The sequence below is a fragment of the Pezoporus flaviventris genome, unplaced genomic scaffold (genome assembly GCF_033815535.1).
Source record: "Pezoporus flaviventris isolate CSIRO_AGI_PZ_B2104156 unplaced genomic scaffold, CSIRO_AGI_Pfla_v1 ptg000007l, whole genome shotgun sequence".
NCBI classification, from domain to species: Eukaryota; Metazoa; Chordata; class Aves; order Psittaciformes; family Psittacidae; genus Pezoporus; species Pezoporus flaviventris.
In genome coordinates, this window is record NW_026892555.1 from 19,583,324 (window position 1) to 19,610,866 (window position 27,543).

At 35.2% G+C, this 27,543-nt stretch overlaps 1 protein-coding gene across 49 annotated transcripts in view; it reads right to left on the bottom strand.

The window, feature by feature from the left end:
* RIMS2 (regulating synaptic membrane exocytosis 2) overlaps window positions 1-27,543 on the bottom strand; it is a 457,644-nt gene that overhangs the window by 188,859 nt on the left and 241,242 nt on the right. For 29 of the 49 annotated variants that reach the window (XM_061447907.1, XM_061447901.1, XM_061447897.1 and 26 more), the window contains 6 exons: window positions 23,437-23,483; window positions 22,175-22,287; window positions 16,474-16,521; window positions 8,172-8,302; window positions 5,135-5,306; window positions 4,392-4,545 (listed from right to left, as the gene is read on the bottom strand). In XM_061447907.1, coding sequence (XP_061303891.1) covers window positions 4,392-4,545; window positions 5,135-5,306; window positions 8,172-8,302; window positions 16,474-16,521; window positions 22,175-22,287; window positions 23,437-23,483 — 665 coding nt within the window. The remainder of the gene's footprint in view (window positions 1-4,391; window positions 4,546-5,134; window positions 5,307-8,171; window positions 8,303-16,473; window positions 16,522-22,174; window positions 22,288-23,436; window positions 23,484-27,543) is intronic. The other 20 variants (XM_061447904.1, XM_061447906.1, XM_061447912.1 and 17 more) reach the window with 1 other exon arrangement.

Sequence of the window (27,543 nt, forward strand, 5' to 3'; positions counted from 1 at the left end):
CCTTTGGTTTTTCAAACCATATTGTACATTCGCAAGGCAATTAAAAGCTCTCCTTCCACTGCTGTACATACCTATGCTGTAGCTAGAGATCTGAAAATGTCTGTTTCTACTGTTATAGTCACATTTCTTCCCTTGTTTGGGCACTTAGCTGTTGTCTGCACTGTACGCTCTCTGTGGTATGCAGATCAGTAATTTAGACAGCTGGGTTTTAAAGTTGAAAAATCTTAGAAAACTAGCATCAGTTACTTTTAGTCCTAAATAATCAGGAAATTCTTATAACATTTGAAGTAAAACAAAAATCTGCTTCTGAACCATATTCAGAGTCAGTATAAAGCTAAAACCAATTGTTCTTCTTTAAAATACATTATATCCCAGTATTCTTTGTCAGCTAAACAGTATCACCTCAAACTACACTCTGCACACATTACATGAACATAACTGTAAAAGATTGAATGTCTCAGAACCAATTTGATGTCTGTTATCTCTATATTCTGGGTTACATGGAAATATTTTTTGCTCTGTAATCCCATAGTATAAAGCCTACTTGATTTCTGTAGCACTTCTCAGTAAATAGTAATACTAACAATTTGCATCCCATTGAGCCTTACAACTATGAACAAAACATTAAAGCGACATTCAGTTTTCAATGCAACCTGTAGTAAGCCTCTTACATCATGTGAGATGGACCAATAATACTGTGGCCTAACCAGCAACAGGAATTCCCAAATATTCTTTTAAATAATCTTTACTTTTCTGTTTACAATCTCCTTTCAGAAGCAATATAAAAAGAAGTTCATTTTGTCTGTAATTCTAGTTAATGCTGCCTGCAGTTCTTAAGGTATGGCTGATTTTATGTCAAACTTTAGAGAAAATTAAGTAATTTTAAAAATTCACTTCAGAAGTTCAACACAATAAGTAAAATAGACGTACTCAGTACCTCACATTTCACATAAGAAAAAGTTTAAAATATACTCATTGGATAAGAAACAGTTTATGAAAATCTGGAGTATAATTAGCTGAACGACCTAGGAACCCATAACTCTATGTCCTGTATTAGTTTCAGTTTCTAAGTAGATTTATTTAAAAAAATATAAAGAAAACGCATCATTAGGAAGTTAATGGATTGTATGGATCAGAGGACTGGGCACGAGAAGGTGGACAGCTGGTTTAGATCAGTCTGTACCACAACATAATACCTACTCAAAGTTATTGAGAGATAAATATATGTAGAAACTAAGCTACTGTCTCTGAAAGCTAGTTCAAAAAAATGGCATATGGGGCTCTGTGGGAAGCTTGCACTTTGCTACTGGCAATCTGTAAATACAGGAATTCAGTCCTCAGAGCTGACAGCCTGCTCTTCCTCAGGAACAGTACAATTCAGTGATGTTAAAAAGAGAAGTAAGTAGTAAGTGTAGGTGGTTCTTTTAAACTGCCTTTAGAGAATAACACGTAAGTATTGTCTTCAATTATAATATTTATAGCTACTTCACAATCATGAGGATAAGAAAGCTTAGATGTGTAGATGTGTATCTATACAAACAACAAACAACCTTGTAATTCAAAATCTCTCATTATTTCTTAAAGTAGCAAAATTTTTTGGGACATGCAATAAAGTACTTCATCTTGCAATCACTATTTATACATAGAAGTAGCACAAAAATGAACAAAAAGTGGGAGGACTGAAGGGCTCAGGTTTTGCAGCCCCAGAAACTGAAATCAGCCTACTGTGTAACAGCAGATTATGTGCTACAAGATGTGCTTTGAAAAAGATAGACAAACTTGCTAGACACGTTTTCTCTTCATTCTGGAGAACTTTTCCACATTGTTATAATATGCCACTGGGTAACACATGTTTCATATATAAGAGTTATTACTGAAGGACACAAAAAAAGCTTCAGACACAAAACCCCCAAGATACTGAGTTTAACTTGACATTCTTTTGAAACCTCAAAAAAAACCTAAAAGAACCAGACTTCTATAGGCTATTAATATATTATAAATATTTTACTTAGTGAAGGTAGTCATACGATGCGATATACACATTTCAGCAGTCCTCTGGACATTTAGGGTGGGAAGAGCTTTTTGGAGGTCATCTGGTGCAATACCCATTTCAGCCTTGGCCAACTTTTTCAAGACCAGGTTGGACGAAGCCTTGGTTGAGATGGTTTAGTGTGAGGTGTCCCTGCCCACGGCAGGGGGGTTGGAACTAGATGATCTTAAGGTCCTTTCCAACCCTAACTATTTTATGATTCTATGATTCTATGAACTTATTGCTTATGGCCTTGTACAGTGGAGTTCTGTGTATTTCCAATAGGATATTCCACCACTTCTCTGAACACCAAGAAATACTTTTATTTCCATTTCAGAGGTGTGACACTAATTTTAAAATCATTTTATCTTTTAACTGCTAAATGATTCTGCTGCCTTTCCAGAACTCTGACCAGATTCTACGTTTCCATTTGGATGTCTCTCCAGTGCCCAGAAAAGAGGGATTTTCATTTCAAGAGACCTTGTTCTGCACATGTAAAAGTATCTGTACGTATTTATGACACACAAGGATTTGAGAAGTGCATATATTAGCAGGACACTAGAGAAAATCCTTCTTTAGGGGATCCCAATCTCAGTATAAATGCAAATAGCATAATTTATTGTAGGAGTATGTGAATTCTCCAGCAACCATAGTGAACTTCTGACATTCCTTATTTGGCTGAAATGTTTAGAACCACAAGTTGTTGAAGACCGCTCTGGGAACAGCCAAGCTAAATCATCGTCACTGAAAAGCAGAACTTCTTTTTAATAAACATGGTGAAACACTAAGATGTCCTTCCCTCTACATTTCCAGACAGGCATTTAAGATTGTTCAGTTGAACGCATTCAGTATTAACATTAGTGTTAGTATTTAAAAAAACTTTCAAATTTTGAGTCAATATCATTAAAAAGGTCTTTAGTCAAATATTACCACAATCCTTTCCAAATAAAGCAGTTACGCTTTAATTCATTCTTCATAGCAGTTATTTATTACATAGGCAGGAATTATTAACGCAGGACTGAATATTTCCTGAAAACCAGAAGTTCACTAACTTCACATACAAACAGATACTGAAATGTCTAGCTGGTCTACAAAGTAATTTTACATGGAAAATTCAACTTCCTAAAATGTGTTTCAAGGTGGCCAAAAAGATAGAAGAAAAATAATTTTAAAACTTTACTTGAGCAACAGTCATGGTACTTGAGATGACTGAAGAGAACTGAACTGAAACAGAACTTTTACCTATTAACTATCATTTCTTTCCTTCTTTTGTGGATAAGTATTATCTTACAGCTTGAAGGCTATGCACTGTAACTCTCTGTTAATGTATCCATCTCAAAATATTATGATATGGAGCATTTTAATACTTCTCACCATCCAGTGCACAGACACAAAACCTGTCAACTACATGAAATACTTACTTACATACAAGGTATTTTTTAATAAGAGTCCACATAGAACATATGAAATATCCAAGCTTGTTTGCATGGCTGCACATGCATATATTTCTGTGAGGTTGTGTGTAATATACACACAAACAAACTCATATACAATGACTCAAAAAAACCCTAAGAATTCTTAGAAATATGTTTTGGTTTGTTGTTTTTTTCTCTTTTTTCTTTCTTTAATATCAGTGTCAAGTGATATTTTATATTGTTAATTCAGTGAAGGATAGCTTTCAGTCATTGACAATACTGAACAGTTAAACTAGAGAAACAAAGTTAAACTAGAGAAACAAGTATTAAGGAAACAGATCTCTACTTTTTACTATTTCATTTTTATGTATCTATTTTTATAAGCATATTATATATACTCTATTTTCAAATTATCTACTGATAACACCAAACTACTGTGGAGCAAGTATACCAGACTCTAAAAGAAGAAAATGCCATTAAAAGTAATTCCATTTGTGAATGTTATCATGTAAAATAAAATCAAAACAAGGCAACAGGCCATAGTATTAATTTAGTCACAAATTATGATAAATACAGGTCACTTATTCTTAAGAAGTATGAGAAAATTCCTGCACATTCAAACAATGAAATTATAAACACAGTATAGAAGAGAGAACTTCAAGATAAAAACAGCGCATTGCAAAACACCAAGATAATTTGCTCAAGCTCAGGAACTGAACTGGGGAGTCTCATTAAAAAAAACACAACAAAACAAACTTGGTGTATTGCACAGTGTTCAATATTGCCATTTGTAGCACTGTCAGATTATCAGTAATCATAAATGAACTAATTCATACCAGCTACAAACAAACATACAAATTCTGACAGCTTCCCATCTACAAGAATTTAATATACTTTGCATATTAATTCAAAGGAACTACACACAGTGAGTAAAACTAGCAACCTACTTTGTAACCTCCTTGTGGGACTTTCTCCATGGAGCTGTCTGCGTGGCAAATATGGTGAGGGATGGGGAAGTGGCAATGAAGAGACATCATGTGTCTGGAGTTTGTACCAGTGAGGTTCATCATCTAGTAGTGCTGTCTCTAACTCAATAAGAATCTAAAAAAGAAAAAAAAAGGTTAAAAGTAGGAAAGCATTACATAACAGAATATTTTACATAGCTATTTTAAAATACAGCTATTTAAAGAAAAGCTGTGTTCGTAACTTTTATTCTATTATTTGCTCATTGCTAAGGACTTTGTCTGAATTTTCATAAAACTCTTCCATTTAACATGAAAGAAGTTCCTGTGCCTTTTACAACCCTAAATGTACCAAAAATCTTTCACAAAACCTTCATTACCTTATGACAATCTTTACAGCATTCAAATATCTTGCAGCAAGTAAGGCACTAATATTGCAATATTTTGGTAAAATACAGCTGGGGATAATAGGGATTTTTAAAAAACAATTCTAAAAGAAATTAAAAAACCATGTGCATGCTGTTACTGAAACAGAACAAATAAAGAATTTCAGTACTATGTGATAAGAGCAAGATCACCATTTTCTTACTACTAAGTGAAATAAGGACAAATATTCAACAATTTAAACCAGTTTTGCTTTGCCATGTATAATCATTTTTGCAAAATTACTGTATCTAGACATGAATATGTGAGCAACCGTGTTTCTATAACTTGGAGTAATTGTATACCTCTCCTAAAAATTCACTCTCTTCCTCTCGAACTCGTGCTTGGTCCCAAAGAGTAATTTCTAACATTCGTTCTCTAAACTCTCTCCGATGAACTGGAGAATAAATGAATGTCTGATTCCACTTCGGTTCCAATGTTTTCTTTACTGTTTTTGTTCTTCTTTTATTTTTATCACTGAAAAGAAAAAACAATTAAAGATTAAAAATGTTCAAAAGGCCATTCTATTGCAATAAGCACATCATGGAAAATAGGAAATATTAAATCAGCAGTACATTTTGTAGTATTACGGACACTATAATCCTTTATTATAAAATAAAATTCAGCACGTATATTGAGAACAATTTATAACTTCATATTAAAAAAATAATGTTAGGTGATTTCCAGTTCATGTTCTAATTCTAATTTTCAGAAGTTTCCTGAAAACCAGAAAAGCTTTAATATGTTTGTTATGAAACCAGCATCTTATAAAGCAATATACATATATAGTATATATATTAGGTTGATAATCTTAAAGGTCTTCTCCAACCTAGATGATTTTATGATTCTGTAAATGGGATTTCCATGAGGCACAGTCTGACAGCAGAACATGTAAGCAGACAACATTGGGTATAATAAAAATCTGCATTTCAGATAAGCTAGCCAGCTGGTTCACTCAGACTTCCAGTCGTACATCGGCTGACTCAAACTGGAGAGCAGGAGGGAGCAGCTGGCCCACGTGAAGGAATGGTCAGGGAGCTGCAGGCAGAGTGGGGCTTCCCCATAGGGTTTTCCTGAGTAATGGCTCCACCGCTGGGAAACCAGAAGCCCTGAGAATGAGTCATATGTTTTATTCCAACAAGACTGGAAGCAACAGTGTTCTCAAAACAGTTCCCAAAATCCTTTGGGTCACCCCAAAGAGCCACACAGGTTGAAGCTGCCTCTCTCTTACAAGGTTGGCGTTATGTTGTGGAGCCTGGTAAGGTCTCCATACAAGGCTACCATGGAACTCCTGGCTCTGGCTCCACAGTGTTGTTGAAAGCAATGTGTTTTGCAGAATATTTCTGCTTGAAAGAATTAATATTTTCTGATGGAGACAAGTTTCACTGGAAAACACCCACGCTCCTTCTACTGAGAATACTGATGACAAGAGTTCTTACAACAATGCTTAATTTTAAACCTGCGGATTGCTGCATACTGCAGCTGCATACTAATTTATGTGAGTTTTTTAATACAGCAATGCAGATACTCTCTGTTTACAAACACTCGCAAGTGTAATGGAGTTATTTCATTCCTGAACTGCTACTTAGAAGCTGGATGAAAGTATTAACTAAGAAATAATATTTTCAGACACATAATTTAAACAAATAATGTAATTATTTCTATTATACTAAAGATTTGTTTGCCCTTGAGAACTGAAATAAGTTACATTGGACAAGCTTTTCTAATGATTTTTTTTTAATCAAAGAGAGCTCAGTATCTTCATCTAATTAAACGCTTGACTTATTTAAGTGCATTTTACCTCTGGCACGTTTCCTTCTACTACAGAAGAAATATGTTGTTGCTTACTTTGCTTTAACCTCTAAGAAAAAGAAAGTGAATTTATATGTCAAAAAAACCCAAACCAAACCATAAGAGGTCCATAAGACAAATTGCTGATTCTTACATAAATGATAGAAAACACATGCAACAATTAAAGAAAAATTTCTTAATACTTCACATAAATGGGAAACACTAGTATAGCTTAATAAAATTTACTGTTATGTAACTTTTTCTATCTGTATACTTGAATTATGTAAATATTTTTCTTCTATGTATTTTTAGTTATTACAGCTTTCATTGTGAAACATTCTGAATGCAGACATTTTTGGTAGCTTTATTAATGTTGAAAAAGCAGATAAGATTATTTAAGCAGACCTAGTTCTCAGTTTAGCACAGCTTCAACATCTCCAAACACACTGCAGCAATCTGAATAACTAAGAAACTAGTCTAATAGTTCAAATATTGGTGAGCCCAAGACAATCCATCTAAAATCTTTTTGTCATCAATGATATAGCAAATTATACAGTCACAGCAAATTTTCTTGTTAACCTTTGGTAAACAAAGAAAATGGAAACGCAGTGTCTTCCAAAGTCCTGAATAGCTTTGTTTCCTGCTGAAGTCAACTAGTACTGGACATAGTTAGCATCTTCCTAGTTTAGCTATTAGGAAAAGCAAATGATGTAAAAATATAAACTGTAAAGTTACATCGATCTTTTATATACTGAATCAGGTTAAATCTTTGAATTATTCGGTTGATATGCTACAAAATAAAGCTAAACATGTTCCCTTACTGACACAATCTCTGGAAATGCCAATTTAAAAAAAATTAAAAAAATATGTGCAACACGTCATTTTCTTTGCTGTTCTTCTCAGTGCCTATGTTGAAATGGCTGAAAATCATGGACTAAAAAATGAAGGGACTATTCAGGAAAAAGGGTCCCTACCACAGTTCCATAGTTTGATTTTCCCTAAATGCAGATATATAATGCCAGTCCAGATTAATATCAGTCCTGTGCTTTATGGGAAGTTTTCAAGGTGCATCTGGGAAATCTCGGCTGAGTCACCTATGCTGTGATATGAAATCTATGGGTTTCAGCTGCCAAACCTGTTCCTACTTTGTTGTGTAAACACAGGGCAACCCAGACTGCTGGACTCATCAGTTCAGAAATGTGTGAATCTAACTTCGTAGCATTTTGTTTGCACTAAGCAGGAATAACTGCCAGAGGAAATAAGGATACTATCAGAAACTAATAAAATTCTTTGCAAATAACAGATCCCCTTGCAATGACATAGATTTACTTTTCCTTTCCTATTCAGTATTGAATAAAATCTCCAGTGAAAGTGAATATACATTTAGTGTTCAAAGACATACTGCTGTTACTAGCATGTTCAATAAACCAATTCCAAACTGTAAGATTTTTCCATATATATATATATATATATATAAAATCAGCTATGCATGCCATCTGAGTATCAGACTAATTCTTTCCCAAATGCTTCTTGTCTTTGTGTTCACTCTACCTTCTGTCTGGAAGAAAGTAAATTTTAACATAAGGATTCCTTGGCCTCCCATCTTCCCTTGAAGGAAGATCCTTTGCTCCCAGTATCGTCACTATTAACTGATGACCAACCTTGTCATACCACAGTTTTATCTGTAATGAGAAAATATGAATTAATGAACTCATTTCAACAACAAATTATCATATTAATCCTTAAAATCAATTTTGCTCATAAGCTTCTATTTATATTGGTTACTTACACAGAAAAGATCATGTTCTACTTTGTATTTATAACAAACCATACAAATAAATTAATACTATAGTAGCTTCAGTATGTACCAGGAGTCACTATTTTTAAAAAAAACCCTGTACAATAAGTACATTATTTCATACTAATTGTTTTTCACAATGGTTAGGATTATTCTCTCTTGGCATGATACTGTACTACCTGCTTTACTGATATATGATATTCATATATATAAATTTCTAAGAAGTTTATGCACAATGAGTGAATTAATTTTTCACGTCCTGTTGTGCTGGAAAGACTATGGGATAAGACCATAAATATTTCAAAACTCTAAACATTTTTCAAGATGCAAAGACTCATCCTGAAATTATAGAAGGCCTCCAGAAATTGTAAGAGAGCAAGGCCCAGAAGCCCAACACTCTTCACAGTCCAACTCAGCAACAACAAGGCGAAACCTACTCTTACTCATCTGTAGAAATTATTAAGTATTAGACATGGTCTGCTATCCTGTTTAACTAGCTGCTATTTAGCTATTTCACTTTGAATACTATAGCTGCAAATACATTATTCAAGGAGAAGATATATCTATTTTAGAGCATGGAAGGGAGACATGGTGCAGTTAGGACCAAGGCTTTCCAAATAGCAAGGGAGTCACTACATAGTAGTACCAATGTAGTATTAGTAACTATGGCTGACAGGGGAAGTTCTCTTCATGGGGAGCTTTCCATGGCACAGGACAAATTAGGACATTTAGAGGAAACACTGTTCTTGACTGAACTTACAGGGATCAAAGAGGATAACAGCCAACTACATGACCAAGCAAAAAGTGCACTTTTAGGCATGAATACGCCGTGGCTAAGGTAAACAAAGCCAGGGGACAGTGCCCATCTTGCATCACTTCAGAGACAGGGTCTCCATCTGCTGTCATAGCTCTTCACCTTCAACCTTTCAGTCACTTAATGAAAGGTCTTGACACAATTCTCAAGACTGTTGACCCACCAAGAGCCTGATTTCCCTAATACTTCAGTGAGATTATACTGACACACCAACTCAACCAATGGTGGCACTTCTTCCTTCTGCATTACTTCAGATCTTGCAACTCCTGTAGCCATCAGCCAGCAGTGTTTGAGTAGATACTAAAAAGGGGAGGATACCTGTTCTCTATTTTCCTGTCATTGACCCTACTGTTGATTTTACAAGTTTCTGGTACCAATAGGTAAAGGGCTCTAAAGCAGAAAACTGTGTGAGAGAAATTACCTTTGATAAGACTTAAGAGAGTTCTAGATGCTGTTCCTACATTCCTGCAAAGCAAGGGGCTTTGTCAGTATTTTTTCTACACTGAAAATTTATCTGGACTACTAGGTATCTTCATCCAGCCACAGATCACAAGTAGCAAGCTTGGCACCAACTGTGTAAATCCAAAGCAAAGTTTTAATGATCTCTGAAATGAAAGTCAACATAAGTGTTCTCTAACACTAAATGCACTCTGACACTAAAGGAAGCTCCCAGGGTTCCTTGGGAGTCCTTTGGCAAAGGACAGTCTTGGCTAATCAGACACTGCAGGGGTAGTAGCACTAAAGACAATATTCATCTGCTTTTTCGGAAAAATTATCCTTGCTTAAGCAGAATGCAACATAAATGTGATCCAGATACTATTACGAACTATTACTAAGTGAAGATGAGATAATCAAGACATGGATGCCAAAAATATAACCAGAAATATGCATTCATATCCAAGCTAAGTATTTCTTCACTATATTTGTTTGAGACTGAATTTTGGCAGGAAAACTTCAGTAAAAATGTTTGAGAATTACTCTAAGCAAAAGGTTAAATCATCTGACACCATTTCTTTGAGATGCTCTAACACCTGTGGTTTAGAACAGGAACTCAAATTCGTGATGACTTACACCTTCTACTTTCTCTTGGAACTGTGAGGAAAAAAAAAAGAAAAAAAAGGAAAAACTTGAAAAACTTGCACATAATGCACGTATTTTCTCTGTAATTCAGCTTGTTACAGGATAGGTCAGGAGGCAGAATCATGAGCAGAAGGTCAATTCTCTTGGGGGTTCACACTGCTAGCACTCCAATATATACAGCACATGCAATTGTAATGCCAGAATTCATTTGACTTGGATGCAAAGAGAAGAAAGGAAGAGACTGAAAGTGAGAGAATGGACAAAGAACCCCGTGGAGGGGAAGGATTGGATTACATTCTCATGGGGTCAGAAGAAAGAAGGGGAGAGGATGGGATTGCATTCTCATGGGGTCAGAAGAAGAGAGAAGGGACAAATCAGATACTCCTTTAGAATTACTGGAAAAGTAATGGATACAGGATGCTTCTTGGTCAAACACTGGAAGAACAGAGCCACTAAAGTCAGGGACCACAGGAGGACAGAGGGGAAAAAACAAACTGAATGAGAAATGGAATGAGGTGACAAAAGAAACAGCCATTCTGTAACTGGTACAAAATAACATTGCACAGAGAGATTAGGATGAAATAAAATCTGACAAGAAGTCAAGGTGGAAAATTGGAGAGAAAATGAGAAACAAGGCTCTTAACTAGCATACTGAACATGGAAAATGAGTTTGGGAATAGGACTGATCTAATTCTGACTCTCCTGTGCACAAGTACCATGACAATATTCAGATGGTATTGCATTTTCCTACAAGAACCTTTTCTATTCACAGGGAAATAAAAAGGCCAGCCATTAAGACAGCCAGGTGCAGTCCAAGAGAACTAGATTCCATCCTTTCCCCTTTCCCAGAGGCCTTGTGTATCAAGGCGTAGATCCCTTGAAACTTTTTTAAAAGTATTTACAAATTGCATGTTCTTCATTTTCTGGGAGTCTGGCACAAGACCCTGGAGCCTGGTTTGTAGCGCTAAGTAAAGTATTGGAATTGAAGTCTGTGGTGTGTATTATGCCTGGACATAACCTGGTTGTCTCAGACTCTGATCACAGTTTCTCAATTCTTAATCAATAAATGCAGTACAATCCTACCACACTTACAGAATACTATACATATTCTACGTGTGAAATAAATATGGGGTAGCACATGTATAACTGAAAAGTTGATGAGGAAGTTATTTTTTTCTTTTATAGCTTTCTTGAGTTGTATGAGAAATGATTCCTAACATCAAAAAGTGAACACTGAATTATTCAATCCATAGAGTGTAAGTTCCACGAGAATGTACAGATATGATGCTCAACATTGAAAGACTTAAGCAGCTGCCTAACAGCAGTATTTACAAACCCTCCATTCAGCGGGTTTTTTACACATGCAAGAATTGGCACTTAAAGTCTTTACAATATCTAAGAAACTGTGATGATCAGTCCTGATCTAAATGAAGGAAAGGGAAAGCAATAATTTCAACACTTAAAACACAGCACAGAAAAACCATGCTAGTTGTTGATAATGTGGAAACTGATACCTGTAAAAACATTCTTGAACAGGACTTTGTCTACCTAGGTAGACTTAGGATGTAGAAACCTAGAATTCACATAAGAAGTGATCCTGAATGGTTTCTTTTCACTTAGTGTTGAAGTCCTGGAAACGCAATTGCTACACATACACTCATATACTTTCCTTCCCTAGCCAGATGTGAACATAATTCTTGACTAAATTTCTGTTGTAACCTACATTCAGGCAAACAGGCATCTAAATTTAGCATATCGTGACACTGTGAGATGGTCTTCTACCTGCAAAGTGGTGCAACTGTTGCACTCCTTGAGACAGGTTTCCAGGTAAGAATACCTGCCATATAGAGAGCAAGACCAAAGAGATCTTCTGCAGTCCGGTGATGAGGGTAGTCATCAGGGGAGAAAGAGATGAGGGTCTGGTCACAGCTTCATAGGATTCCTTCAGTTTTTAAACAAGAGTGGTCAAATGCAAGATCAATATATATTCTACGTAACAGGTCCGCAATCTGCTACACCAAAATTAAGCTTTCTTTGCTATCACCTCACACACATATTCCTAGCCACACAGTATTTCAGCTTCAAATGAGAATTCATACTCCAGAAAAGAAAGGGATGTGCAACAGCTTGATTATAAAGGCACTTTTCTGAGAGACTGGTTCAAATTCTTCAGTCTAAATAGGGCTTAAACCACAAATGTCTTTTTCCTGGAATGAGCCTCTTACACATAGAAAGGTATATAAAAGCTGACTGCTGGTGTTGCATTCTGAGAAATGAGGATACAAGTGTCTAGTATCCCTGTTTGGTCCTCTGTGGCATCAGAAAAGGACTGTCCCTCTGGAGAGCCAACTAACCCTGTGGAGTAGCCTACGTTTCCAATAGAGTTAATGGGGTGTCCTTTATTTGGGCTGGATCACTCACTACAGATATTGAGGTACTTAGTTCTTCCCTTCAACTATACAAGTCTAAGCTCCTCCTCAAGGCACCTCAGACTTATTTTAAGCTAACATAAGTTATATGAATTAAGGACATAATTTCAGCTCACTAGATTTCATTCTTTTTCTTTTAGATCTCATCTTAACAAGAAATTTTAGTCAAAGACCTGATTGAGGTCAGAGTTCTAGAAAAGAAGTAATCCATACTCTAATACATATTCATAAGCAAAATCAGTTAAGAAAATCTAGATAATAAAATTGATACTTGCTATATTCTTATCTCATGAATACTTGACTGCTTAACTATGCGATCCTAATGTTTTTGCACATAAAGGCACACCATAACTGAAGTGATAACTTAAGATTTAAAAACAAAATATTTGAACATTATAATTCTATCCTACATTTTACTCTTTATTTGTTATAAGAGATAAAACTTGTGCCACTGGGAGAGACTGCTTGCCCTGCAGTCTGATTTTTACCACCACAGCTTATCCAGACTTCACTTGGTTTGAAAGACAGCTAGCCAGGCATTTTTGTTCTTCTGTTGTTCGTTATAATTTTTCAAGTGACCTACATAGCTGTTTATTAGTGCAGTATTTTGAAACTGAGATACTACTTTTCTTTCTTGCATTTTTCTGGACCTGAACAGGATACATTGCATCAGATCAGCAGGATCTGTTGTTGAAATTATTATCTCATGTGATTCTAAAAAATGCTTACATCAATTATTTTATTTGGACTTAAGTTGATGTAGATGCAGACACTGCCCTGAGATGGTAAAGTCTTGGTGGTAGCGGAGGTGAGCTTTGGATGTTGTTAAACATACCTTTAACACATTCTGACTACTGAAGGTTGTTAAACCAAACTATCATTGCTGACTGCTTCAGTTGCTGTCTGATACGTTGGAAAAAATACAAAAAAAGGCTGTCAAATTGTAGAGCCTCAAGGATATGAAGGCCAGAAAACTAGGCTGCCCTAATCTAGATTTCTTTTGAAAATTTCTGGTTTAGTGGCTTCTTCATTTCAGTAATGCCAAGTAGATGCATGCATATATTTTTATACATAATCAAATATATTGTTGTTTTGTATTAAAGCAAAAAGAATGTCTGAAATTTTTGAAGTCGGAAAAAAATGCAGCGGGTTCCATGGCAAATCTGGCTCAAAAGGAGGCCACACCAAGTAAACAAAAGAGACTTCATGGAAAACACAAACTTAAGAACATCTCATTCCCTACAAAGATATCACAAAACCTTGCATTCTGAATTAGAAAATTGCTGGTATGCTAAACTGAATCCAAAAGTTCAGGAAATAAATTCACACTTTCCCAAGCACTGCAGAATTAGTAAAAGTTCAGGAGAAGGGTGCATGGCAGGGGAAAAGGAAATTGAGTGGGTTTCTTCCCAATAAATGTATTTCAAGTTATCCAGTGATACAAGAGCTAGAAAATTAATGGAATGACATCGAGTGAAGTGTGAAAGAGGAGCTTGTGCCAGAATGTGGGACATTTATCACCAGGATCAGTTTCAGACTAACAAGTAAAGAAGATGCAAGCAAGACTACAGATGTGCATTTCCTGTTGAGAGCAATGAAACAAAAAGGTATAAACGGTGTTCAGGGATCCTCGTTCTTGTAGAGAATTCTACAGATGCAGCTATACCACAGCCCACAGTGTAATGTATACTTCCTGATAACCATAAACAACAGCTCAGAGCTCTGAGTTAGCTAATTTTCCGTGCCAAGAAGTAACCAGAGTTCTGCACAGCTGTTGCACTACTCCAAATACCCTTGTTCAAAAATCACTGGAGAATCTGTTCTCTGCAGCCTGCACTGTAAACATATCTTAAATTAATCCATTTTTAACTACCAACCACCCCTACTAAAAGTGAGCAGATGTTGGACTTTTTGTTTCAGTCTTGCTGTTAAGGATGCTGCCAAGCTCCTAAGTTTGAGTTCTTCTGGAACTCCTGTCACAAACTTTATGTTTATCTTTGACCATTATGGAACTCTGCAAAAACCTATCAGAGAGGTCCACAATGACTCCACAGGCATTGTGCAGAAACAAAACTGGGGCTAAAGACAATTTGTATCTACAGCACCAAAAATAATCCAGCCAGAGGTGAGAGAACAAGCCTCATACACTTTCACCTCTTGGCGGATATTCCCTATCAAATATTAAACTTGGCTTATTTCCTTAAATGACTACCATAATCATTTGATCAAAGTAATTTTATTTTTTTAAATTATAGGATAATAGCTTAAGCAGAAGTGAGGTTTTTTATGTCTATTTCTTTATTTTATATAATGTGATTAAAAAAAGGAACTGCTACATGTTAATTCTACATTATGGTATTTCATTTCATGAAACATTCAGGTTTCAGGCAGACATTTCCTTTTTAAATTGAACAATTAATTTTCATATAAATTCTTAATTTATTTTGCACATATCTAAAAATAAATTAGATATTAAAAGACTACTTATGGTATTTACCTTTATGAACTACTTAGCAACTTGTGATTGAATTCATATCCCTCTTTCATTTCATTACCATTTACAAAAGCCAAATTTCTTAATCACGCTAAAGGATGTTTTAAATTTTTAATACAAAGCCAATTTATGTCAGTAGCACAAAGTAAGACATTAACCTAAAACGATACTATCAAGACATGACCTTTTTAACCTCAATCTTTTTCTTAGAATTTTTTATTTTTAATTTACATTTAAGCAGGAAGGGTTACTTTCAGGAAATAATATATTGTAAAAAAAAAATATACTTTATCAAATATGAGTCATAACTAAACCACTTTCTACAGTCTTATTTAGAATTCCTTTATAAATATATATATGATCTCCTTTTCCATTTTGATATGAAATTTAGTCATCTCATTCTGATCATTTAGTTCATCCTTTACATCAGACAAGAGAAACATTTATACAGCTCCCACACAAAAGATTAACATCTCCATAAAGGCATTTTGAAAGAAAAGCAGATAATATTCTATTTACAAAAAAAAGGAAAACATGCAGCAAAGCAAGATAAGCATTGTAACATATTAGTAAAACCTACTTTAGCATTAATCTACAGTACCTTAGGAGTTTCCCAATGAAAAAAGGCAAACAACTTGTACCTAAGAATACCAAAGCTAAATAAATTCAGTAACATAATGAGAGAATTTTTTATTGTTTAGTAAAGTTTTTATTATTTTGATCTAACTTTAGTAAATGCAAGGCCCAAGTTTCATACACAATAAATCTGTTTCTTTTAACAAGGTACAAATTTTTTGCCTTTCACTCAAAGCGCTACTATTACTTGGAAAATGCAAAAAAAGATGTGTTAAGTAATGGTAATGAATGATTTAAAGAGACATTCATCTTTATATAATGAGCTCAAGCACAAAATTACTTATTTCTTAAACAGTACACACATTTTGTATGTGGGATGCATAGCTATCATCACTATTGAAACCTGTACGAGTTTATTACTGGGTAAACAGCAAACAAAAACTAGTTGTCTCTTTAAATTTTAATTTAATATTTTAAACTCCATGCAGAATTTTACAAGCTGCTCACAAGATGACATGAAACTTGTTAATATGGTTTAAAGCACCAAACTGAAAGTAAGGGAAAACGGACTATAAGGTAACGTTTTCCTACTATGCATTTTCCATAACAAACAAAAGAAAAACCCACAACTTTAGGTTCTGTCAGGCAGACGAAGTCTTTACCTGAACCCTAGGAACAAAAGGCGTTGTTCTTCTACTAAGGCTTTGGCTCTGGTAAGCAAAATTAAAGAAAAAGCAATAAAACAAAACCAAAAAGGACAACACGCTGGAAACTAAAAGACCAAAAGTAAAAACAAAGACACACAACTATTACTTTAACCACAGGTTTACACCAACAACATATTTATATAACACAAAGTATTTTAATGCAATGCATAAATTAAATCTGCAGATATGTTACCAAGTCATATCAAAACCCTGTGATGGAAATTCTGGCCTTAGGGAAGTCAGCAAGAATTTTGCCACTGATTCCCCAGAAGCAAGGATTTCTTTTTGCAGATCTACAGATAACATTTACAATAGATTCAAAAATAACATTAACAAAAGGAGCAGGTCAGCAAAGTGTGATTTAAAAGTGGGGAAGCAAACATAAGTGCAGCTTGATCATCTCTTTTAGAAAGATTATAAATGCATATTCGGAGACAGAATCAAGTACATTTCCAACATTGTCAGGTTTGCTTGCTTTCTAGAATAAAGCAAGTAAAGTAAAAGGTTTTCTCTTTTATGCAATTTTAAGGGGCATTTCTATAAAAAGCCCTCCTAAATATTTTTTTAAATGATTCAAAGAAAGTTAGTGTTATCTGGTATTAGCATTACATGGGTGAAGGTACAATCAATGTCTTTCAGTTCTCTAGCAATAATGACAGAAATGACAAATGGTATATACAGAAAACCCTAGCATGAAATGGGATCTAGAGCATTTAGCAAACTTAGTAGTTGCATTGCACACATAGATGCATTTATAACTCTTTTTTTTTGTTATGTAACACTTTATTCCAGACAACATACAGCCTTGCGGCTTCCAGTGGCTACATCAAGACCAGAACAGTACAGGAAACTCTCATAAATTCCTGGACTACCTACAAACTCTAACCAACCATTCTCCATCTTCACCTTAGGTAAACAACAAATGGAGTGGCACAGAAAGAATATCAAGTCTAGAAAATGCATAGGAATTATTTGGCCTGATCAGGGAGACTGGACTAGGTGACCTCTGGTGGTCCTTCCAGCCTCCACCATTCTGTGATTCTCAGAGTACTAGTGAGTGGGGGAAGTAGATCACAACAATACAGCAGTCTGACAGATTTGAATCTGATTTTCTTCCCTGCTCTGTTTTCCTGAGATTACTGATCTATTTTGAAGTGATGGAAAGATGCTACTACTCAGTAGTCCCTTCCGTAAAATATGTACCCAAATTATGGGTCTAGGCAGTGTGACGATGCTTCTGCCACCATCCTCGCTTACTTGGCTTGCATAGAGGCTGGAGAAACCTGTTCCATAAAATGTGCAAAGTAATCTGTTCTCACACAAAAGCAAGAAGTTGTATAAGAAAATTCAACAGTGGATCACAGGACTTGTCTGATGTGCTCCTGTGCTCTCTGAGATGCAGCAGCTTCACACTGCCCCCTACTCTGCAAAGCCCTGTGTATGGGTGCCAGAATGTCACCTACTCATGTACAACAGAAGTACATCTTTAGCTTGCTTCTCCTCCATATTACAAGAGAAATACAGACACTCCAGAATATCACAACCCTAAAAGGTTTAGAATCTCTCCCATCATGCCCCAAGGACTCTCACCTGCCATATTCTGCCTTGGAAAATGGAAGGCAATAAGCAAATTATGTGTACTACCTAAAAAATTTCCAGGGTTTGTTGATAGGGCAATAGAAATTTATTTGTGTAGAGGTACAAAGGGTCAAAAAGAAAGGGGAAAAGGCAAAGGGGGGAAAGGGAGCACATCTCATACTTAACCTAATCCACCCAATATGCTGATATATTATGTCCTTCACAATGTACAATATCTGCTTCATAATATGCTACATATATTACACCTATAATTAATAGACCTCTATTTTTATTGTTTTATAAACTGAGTATGCATGTTTAAGTGGTTCTGTGGTTCAGCTGTGCAAGGAAATAGATTAATTTTATAAATTGCATTCCTTTTCTGTTATAATTCCCAGCAGTACCAAAAAGAAATATCATAATTTTATACCTGTATCCATTTACACGGTCTTGTAGTCATATTATCAGTCTCTAAACCTAACTATTGCAAAAGCATTCCAAGTTATACCTTTCATGCAGTACTGAAAAAGTAGCCAGAATGCAGTAATGAAGCGAAGAGCACCAGCACACAAAGGATACTGACTTTTTCAAAATGGCATTAAAGGAAAAACAAATCAGTGGAAAATCACAGAAACAGGAACCAGTTGAAGCAAATAATGAAGCAATAATTGCAGTAACAGTCACATAATTCCCTGAAAGAACAGTGTGAATCAAAAATGCTACAAATTTTACAGAATACAGATAATATATATATAACATATATATATATATATATAACACAATAGTTTGACACAGCTGCACATATTTTTTTCAATCAAATACATATTGGGTTAATGGAAAGAAGATTTCCTAGCTATGTGATATGGTTTGCTTCATGGGAAATCCTACTAGCCGGTTCTGGAGTGTCACTGTAACCTCAAGTGGAATAAACAGGTACACAGACCAATGTCAATAAGGAGGAAAACACAGAAGACTTGAAGAGATACATATCCCTGAATTATAGAGGGGCATCACTGCAGCAAAACTGGCTAAAAACATGTTGAACATAAAGAAATCCATTCTGAAATACTATTAATATTAAAACCCTTGAAGGATCTGTAGCACTGTCTGCATACAAGCAACTATTTAGTCAAATACTTTAGGCCTCTACCTGAACTGTAGGTACCACTACTTCTGCCCACAGCTCTTGGATTTCACAGCCCACTAATCACAGTTGCCCTAACAGCAGCCCACCAGGACTACACGGAATTAAACAAAAGTTCGGAAAATACAGAAAACACTTCCAAAATCTTGCCTACCATTCTTTCCTTCAGATTCATCACACATCTGAATTCAGCTACCATCACCCAGAATGTGAGCTGACCTCCCACTTCCAGATAGAACAGCATTCTGTCCCCATCTACTGCCAGGGCTCTTCAGTTATTCTCCTGCTAGGCATTCACCATAAAGAGCACATCCCCTAATAAATTTGGAATTTAGTACTTCCTTTAATTTCCATCATACTCAGCTATTCAGAATGAATGAGTGTTCCATCAACTGTTCTGTCAGAAAAGAGCTGATTAAAAAAAAAGGAAAATCAAGATACTGAAGCTTGCCCATTCTGTAGTGTTGAAATTGAAATATATTTTTGAACAGGGGGGATTTTTAAAATTCAATCTTCCCCTGTTATTTCAGATTTGCTAAAGGTCCAAAATTAGAAGATCTCATAGTCCATTCTAATTTTTCAAAACATCTCCAACTCCACGAAGAGCTGTTTTTTTCACTCTTACAAAGTTTCAAAACTGTTTGAAGTCATAAAATAATAAATCAAGATTTTAAAAAGTGAAGGAAAAAATAGTCATTGCACTACCTCTAGACACATGAATGCCTAAATTTTAAAAGTCAAAAAAATTCTGATTTTCTAAACAAACTTGAAATATCAGATCAAAAAGGAAAAGAAAAAATGTTGCTGTTGAATACTTCAGTTCTCTTAAAAATCTTGAAAATATATTTTAGTCAAGGCATTTCAATGTGCCCAGCTAGGTGCTACATTACTATCTATCCACACCATGTTCAGAGATTCTGACAAGCCACCCTTCCTCACAAAGCAAACACTTTAGTACTAGCCTCCCAAAGCTTTGAGCCAACAGCAGCAGGAGCTAGGTTGCGCCATTAAGATGATTAACATGAAACACAGCTATTTACAGTTTCTCTTTAATTGGTGAGGTAAGATAAACATTCAAACCTTCAAACTGTCTACTAATATTAGGTGTTGACATTGAGACAGTGGGACTTTAGAGAGTTACTGAGAATTTCTGACATCAGTGTCACTCGACTGGAGCTGTGTGTTCTCAGGGATCAGCTGCTCTCTGAAGAAAATAAGGATACTGTGTAGTAGGGAGTACTGTATAATTGTAAACAGTACATAAGGAAGTACAAAGAGGACAAACATAGGAAAGATCTTTAACTGTCTTCTGACATTTTGCTTCCTTAAATGGAAAGAGGTGTTATAAATTTATTACTAAAGGCATTTATATCTTGAAACAAGAAAAAAAAAAAAAAAGCAATTAAAACCAGGAATGATGCCTTCTTGAGTTAAGCACTCAAGTTATATGCCATTCCAAGATACAAAACCTTGTGAATTCCATTGTGAGAACGTACCTCCAAATCTTCTGATACTATTCTAACACACCTCAAGCTGCAATATTCAATCAAACCACAAAATCAACAGACTTACTGATCTTACTAATAAATCCTAATCTTAAACTCCTGAAGATTTTGTTTCTGAACCTGAGAAAGTGAGGAAGTCAGTTCTGTGTGGTTCCTATTTGTATCATCATTCCACAGTGCTTGTGCATTGGATGTCTGAGCAGCTAACTACAGACCTTGAATTTCATGGTTAGGGCTAGGAACCAAAACATTTTGTTAGCCTAGTTTTTTATGATAGTTAGCCAAAAGAGATTTCTTTCCCTTACTTCCACTATCAACAATTTTTGCTGCATTGCAAAGCTAAACTGATTTTTAGAAACCTTGGTCTGTGTATTTTGACAGTTCATGTTCTCTTGTAATTGCATTTTGTGCAAAGAACTTTGCACTCTACAGTCAAGATTTCTAGTTTTTCATTTATCCAAAGGATTCAGTCTTTCAAAGTAGTTAAGTAAAACAGTTACAGAAAATTCAAAATTATATATTGTAGATGGTTGGGCTGATGAGCAAAACAAATAATGTCTCATGCATTGCAAAATGGAGCCAACATGGCTGCTGAATTGAAAATGACCCATTTCTTCATCTCCTCTATCAATACCATAAACCATTTCTGTAAGACCTTTAAACAGCCTGCTTAGATTTTATGCATATTTTAATGGAGCACTCAACATAAACAACTTGGAAGAAATATGAATGTGACATTTTTAAACATGTTTAGCACCAGCTTCACACTGCTTCTACTCCATTTTCCTCTCCTTTTCAATATGTACCAGGCCACAACTGAGCACTTTTGAAAAATCACACTTTGGAATTGTCAATGACACAGAAAAGTGTACAAAACTTCAGTCTAGTACAAAAAAAAATACCATTATAAAGAAAACATTCATGTAATGAACTTTGTTCTCAATGCGAGTAAGAACAAAAGTGAATAACACTGGTACAAAGAATACAACCAAAGTAACATTAGTAAACAACCAAAGAGAGATCTGGGAAAGGTATATAGGAAAGCTAAGGCATAAGAAATAAGCAGTATTAATGTCCAAGCACACAGGTAATAAAATCTACCAACTGTTCATTTAAGTATTACAGTTGAAAAAGTGTATACACTCAACACCACAAATGTAACTGGAGGCCATGAGACCTTTCTGAAAATTTGACTCTACCAATCTAGCTTAGTAAAAAAATATACATACATATACGCATCTCTAATTCAACATATATAAAATTTCCAAAAGCTTATAAAATAGAATGCCCTTATGAAACTATGGCCCTATCTACTCTGAGATAAAAATAAATTCAGCATAATTTATGTTAGAAGAAACCTGCACTCTGCAGTGAAAGTTGTATATACTTCAAAAAGCACAACAGTAATATCAATGAAATGTTTACATACTGAAAGTTGTCCAGACAAGAACTGTGGAACATCCCTTAACATGCCTGGACTCATAGGAGAAGTCACTGAAATAGAAGGTCGGTCCATTTTTTGAGATTCAAACGAACTAGAACCTGTAATCATAAATAAAATACTATATAAATAGTAGCACTTATTAATTTTTCACAACATTCTTTAAATAAAAATTGTAGAAATATAACCCGACATACAATAAAGCTTTGAGAAATGTAAATTTTTCATCTATTTAAAATTATCAAATAATGATACTAAATCTTTTGCTGCTCACATGCAATCAAAAGCTTTTATTTATAGAGTAAAAAAAAAGCTTTTTCAGATAATTCTGACCATAATCATGTTAGTAAGATGAAGGCCCCAAATTCCTACATAGTAAAGTAAATACTTAACTGTGGTCAAAATAATTCAGTCTTGTTATTATTACCTTGTACAGTCAGTCAAATTTTTAATTAGATTTTTACAAAAACATCAAGATGCATGTAATGAGTTTTGTGCATTTTGTTTTCAAACCTAAAAGGTTTGCAAAATGTCAGAGGACAAGTTTTGACATATAAAACATAGAATAAAAGTAAAGTATTTTTATAAATACAAAAGACAATCCACACCTCACAGAACATAAAATGGATTTTATTTTAAGACTTGGCTGATCAGTGGAAAATTTTGGAGTTTGTCATATTATTATAATCAAGTTTCTGTCGCTGCATTTATTCATAGCTTCTATTATAAAAGAATTCTGAAACAATGATAAAAAACAACTCCAGGCTGAAATCCATCATATCAGATCAAGCCAAAGAACAAGTAATTTTCCTCACATGAAATACTGAGTTAGCCAATTTAAGGAATGCTGAATGGTTCTGATAGAGTGGAAATATTCTGATTTCAAAATAGCTATCTCTCAGGTTGTAAATAAACAACATTTCATCACCATTTTTAGTTTACACGGTTCAATTGAGATGTAAAACAACAGGAAATTAAAAAATATTATTAATGTTTCTGTATATTAGTTAGAATTATACTTTTCAATCAAAAATAGCCTAAGCCTATAACCAAATGTCAAGCCTAAATCAAAATATCCTGACTTTTGATAGTTTATTATTAAACAGAGGTAGATAGATAATACAGTAAGATGACATACTGAGACAAATATGCACAAAGAGACAAAAGCTATACTGACTGTAGATGACATTTTTCAATCTTTTTGTGCTTACATAAAAGAGAGATTTTCCTACCCCATAATTGAAACTTACTGGACTCCAGCTGTGCATGTGTGCTGTCAGGTATTCTGGGAATGTCCCTGAAATCAGGAAAATTAAGAGAGGCTGATCCTTTATCTAACAAGCATATTCAAATTTCAGTTACGCTATAACACTTTTCAAGTTAACACGGAATGCCTTGGGAAAGGTGTATGATCTGCTGGCTGTCTTCAGCCACGGGGAAGACTAATCTTTTATTCAGTATAAATAATTTCATTGGCAAATTAAAGCCTACAGAGCAAGTGGTTTGGTGGATGCAGGAGAGAGTCTGCACATTCACAAATAAAACAGTTCAGTAAATAAAAAAAAGAACAATCTCAGAGTTAACAGTAGACTAAGACTGCGAGGAGCAGACTTTATGATGACATTATACATTAACTAAATTTACTGAACCCTTATTCAAATATATTAAAGTGCTAATAATGGCAATCCCAAAATGTCCTTTACTGTCCTTGAAACCCAAGTTTGGACAATCTTACCTTTTCCATGACTAAATAAAATGTGCAAGTTCATTTGGCAAAATTGCATACTTGCATATACATGAGATGTTTCAACACCTGTATTAAATCATGTCTACAGCTATGCAATTTTAAAGCACTCAATTGCAATGACTAACTCATTATGCCCACCCACCTCCAAAAGGAACATTCTTCCTGTGAGGGGCAAACAGTACTGTATGCTAATAAAAACTATCAATATGCTAATAAATACTTTCAGAGGCATTTGAGCAAAACCGAGCAAAACCATGCAGAACAAAGAGCTTCAGCTCTGAGCCACAGAAAAAACAATATTTAAAATCATGATGTGTGTGGTTCAGTGCAGTTGGTTTCTGCAAGTTTGCACTGGGTGCCAGGACCCACGTGCTGGCAGAGGGGGCTGTGGGGTGGCCTCTGTGAAAGGAGGCTGGGCTGCTCCATGCTGGACACAGCCCAGTACAGCCAGCTCCAATGGACCCACTGCAGGAAACAGCTGAGCCCATCAGCAAAGGTGGTGGTGCCTCAGTAATAACATATTCAGGAAAGAGTTAAAAAAAAGTTGTGCAGCAGCTGTGAGAGAGTAGAGTAAGAAAAAACAAAACCATGAAAGAAACATCCCTGCAGACACCAAGGTCAGAGAAGAAGGAGTGGGAAGAGGACTGACCGCAAGCCCCATGCCCCATCCCCTTGCACTGCTTGGTGGTGCAGGGAGGTAGAAGAGCCAGGAACAAAGGAGTGAATCTGAGCCTGGGAAGAAGGGAGGTAAAGGGAATGCGGGTTTATTTCTCACTATTCTATTCTCTTATTAATTCCTAATAAATTAAACTAATCCTCCCCAAGTTTGCCCATGCTGGTAGCTGCTGAGCAATCTCCTCATCCTTATCTTGACCCATGAGCTTTCCTGTCTTATTTTCTCCCCCTCTCCTGCTGAGGAGGAGAAAGGAGAGAGTGGCTAGGTGGGCATTTAATAGCCAGCCAAGGTCAACCTACTAGAAAGCTATATGAAAAGGAAGCAGAGGTTAAAAATGCTTCCCATAATATCTACTATCCAATAACTGAAATAAATCAGAGAGCATCAGTAAGCAAAACTTGTCAGAAAATTACAAGGGTTATTGAAGAAGTAAATATTAATTTGCATATTTGCTGTATACAGAATTTATAAAGGGACCCAATATTTGCCAATTACTTTACTCAGAAATACACTCCTGCACCTAACTTGTAATTTCAGACAGCTATTTCTATTATGTGAGTTTGAGAAGAAAACCTTGAAAATATGGATCACTGTGAACAAATTGAATATGAGTTTTCTCTGGATAGCTGAAACAATAAACCTGAAGGATTTGAACACTATCATTTATGTTCCTAAGGCATGTATATCCCCGTACTTCATGGTAGCGGGATTGGTATTTTTTAAAAGGAACTATCACTGACATTAACAGGTATAGAAGAAGCAGAAGTAGTTTTAGGCATATCTTTGCTTTTTAAGATATGTCCCACTCCAAGAAGATTGCATCATTCTTTCCAAATTCAAAATGTAGTAACTATGAAAATAACATGAATTTTAAAATTATTTCTGAGAATTAGAAAAGCAGAAAATAGGTAAGTCCCTGTGTGTAAGAGACAGCCAGGTAACACAGAGTAACAACTTGGCCATCAAATTTTATTTTAAGATGGAAAAAGGGATAAATTGCAAGCCAAAATAGTATCTTATTTTTTCTCAAGGAGCTTTCCATTTTATCTTCCTTTATCAGCTCAGCTAGTTATCTTCAGTTTTCATAGCAATCAGCCCATAATAAAATGAAGAAGAACTAATAATCATGTTTACTGAAATTTGCTTTTGTATTCAGAGTATTAGGATGTGACAACAGGTTCTCTTTGTCAACTAAGTTAATTACCAGTAGCTGTCAGAAGATTTCCGGCATGAGTTAATGTGTTGCTATGTGACCATCTAGAGACTCTCTTTATAAGTAACAGGATATTCCTCAATGCGAAAGTGAAATCCTTCAAGTGGGCATCAATTATTCTAGTTAAAATAAATACCACTCCTGACATCTGGTAAATCTGAACTCTTAATGATTTTAATCACATTAAAACTTTATTCCCTGGGGCAGAACACAAACCTATGGTGTTACCGTTTCCTTAGGCAAGCATAAGGTATTAATTTCTATAGTCCACTTAATTATAACCCAAAATCTAAACTGAGAAGATCCTACAGAATTTCCAGTTCATCAGCTCAAATATCATTAGAAAAAAGTAAAAATAATAAAAAAACCCCTGAAGTTATGCCAATAGCAAAATCCAAAGAGTTACATACATCTAAGAAGAATCTAAAACCTTACCAACTTGCAGAAAGCATTCATCACTGAGACTACAATTATAAACCCGTTTAGATTAGTAACTTGGTTTTTGGAGGTGAAAACCCTCTCTGACATCTACTCCAAAAAGACACTGTGAATAAAGTGTACAGAAAAACTTTTTTAGTCCTGATCTGACTCAGTTCTTCAGACTATGTGGCAAGCAGTTAATGCTGAAGAAGGCATCTTGAGAGCCTGCTTCACTTTCTTTAAGGGATTTTAGATGAGCTGCTCTAGCGACAGCAAGTGGAGCACATGGTAACATAACAGAAGACATGATGATAAGGAAGGTAAGCAACAGACAGTAAATATAAAAGCACAAGAAAGAATACAGGAGGTTTGCACATTGAAAAAAAATGCAGAAGGAGAAAATAAATTGTATACTTTCAAGAACTGAGCAGTTCCTTGAAACTTCTGCTATAAACTTCTGTTTGAGAGAAACTATGAAAGATCTTACACCTTATGAAATGAATTTGGAACCTCTTTTTCTGAGACAATATTCTTCTAGTAACATAGTCTGTCCCTTAGCATTCCTAAGGATAGGACAGATGACACAGCCTTTGCACTAAAGGGGTTGTGATTAAATATGCATGTAGGAAATAACTTCTCACTAACAAGATAAAGCAAATTTTGTCATTATCAAATTTGTTTAAAATTTTCAAACCAAATTAGGTTACTGCACATTAAGTTCTGGATGTGTCGAACATGTTAAGTACTTATTACAGCTGAACCGATAAATTATCCTCACTGAAATTCTGTCTTCATATTATATAGTTCTAGACTTTTTTATGCTTCTTAATTTTTAGTTGTAATATTGCCAATGCTTTCTCGTAAAAAGGTAAGATAATTATGTGCTTCTAATAAATATATTTATCATGTTCATCCAATAAATATATTTATTAATATATAATCATGGAATCACAGAGCAGACCCGGTTGTAAGGGATCCTGAAAGACCATCTTGGTCCAACCTCACATGGAAAAGGTAGTCTAGATAATATTACCTAGCACCCTGTCCAGTTGTGCCATATACATCATAATAAATTTGGTGGGGGAAAGAGAAAATTCTTAACAACTGTAGGCATCTTCAAATTCAGTGATAAGCATTCCCCTCTACACAGCCGTGGTGTGATTAGCTATGGAGTTTCTAATGGAGAAGCAAAAAATGGATGAATGTGACTGCAGGCTGTAGGAACTTGGAAGAAAAGGAATAGATGAAGAAGGGGAAGTATTCACAGTCTAATATAACAAAGCAACTATTGCTATGCAAGA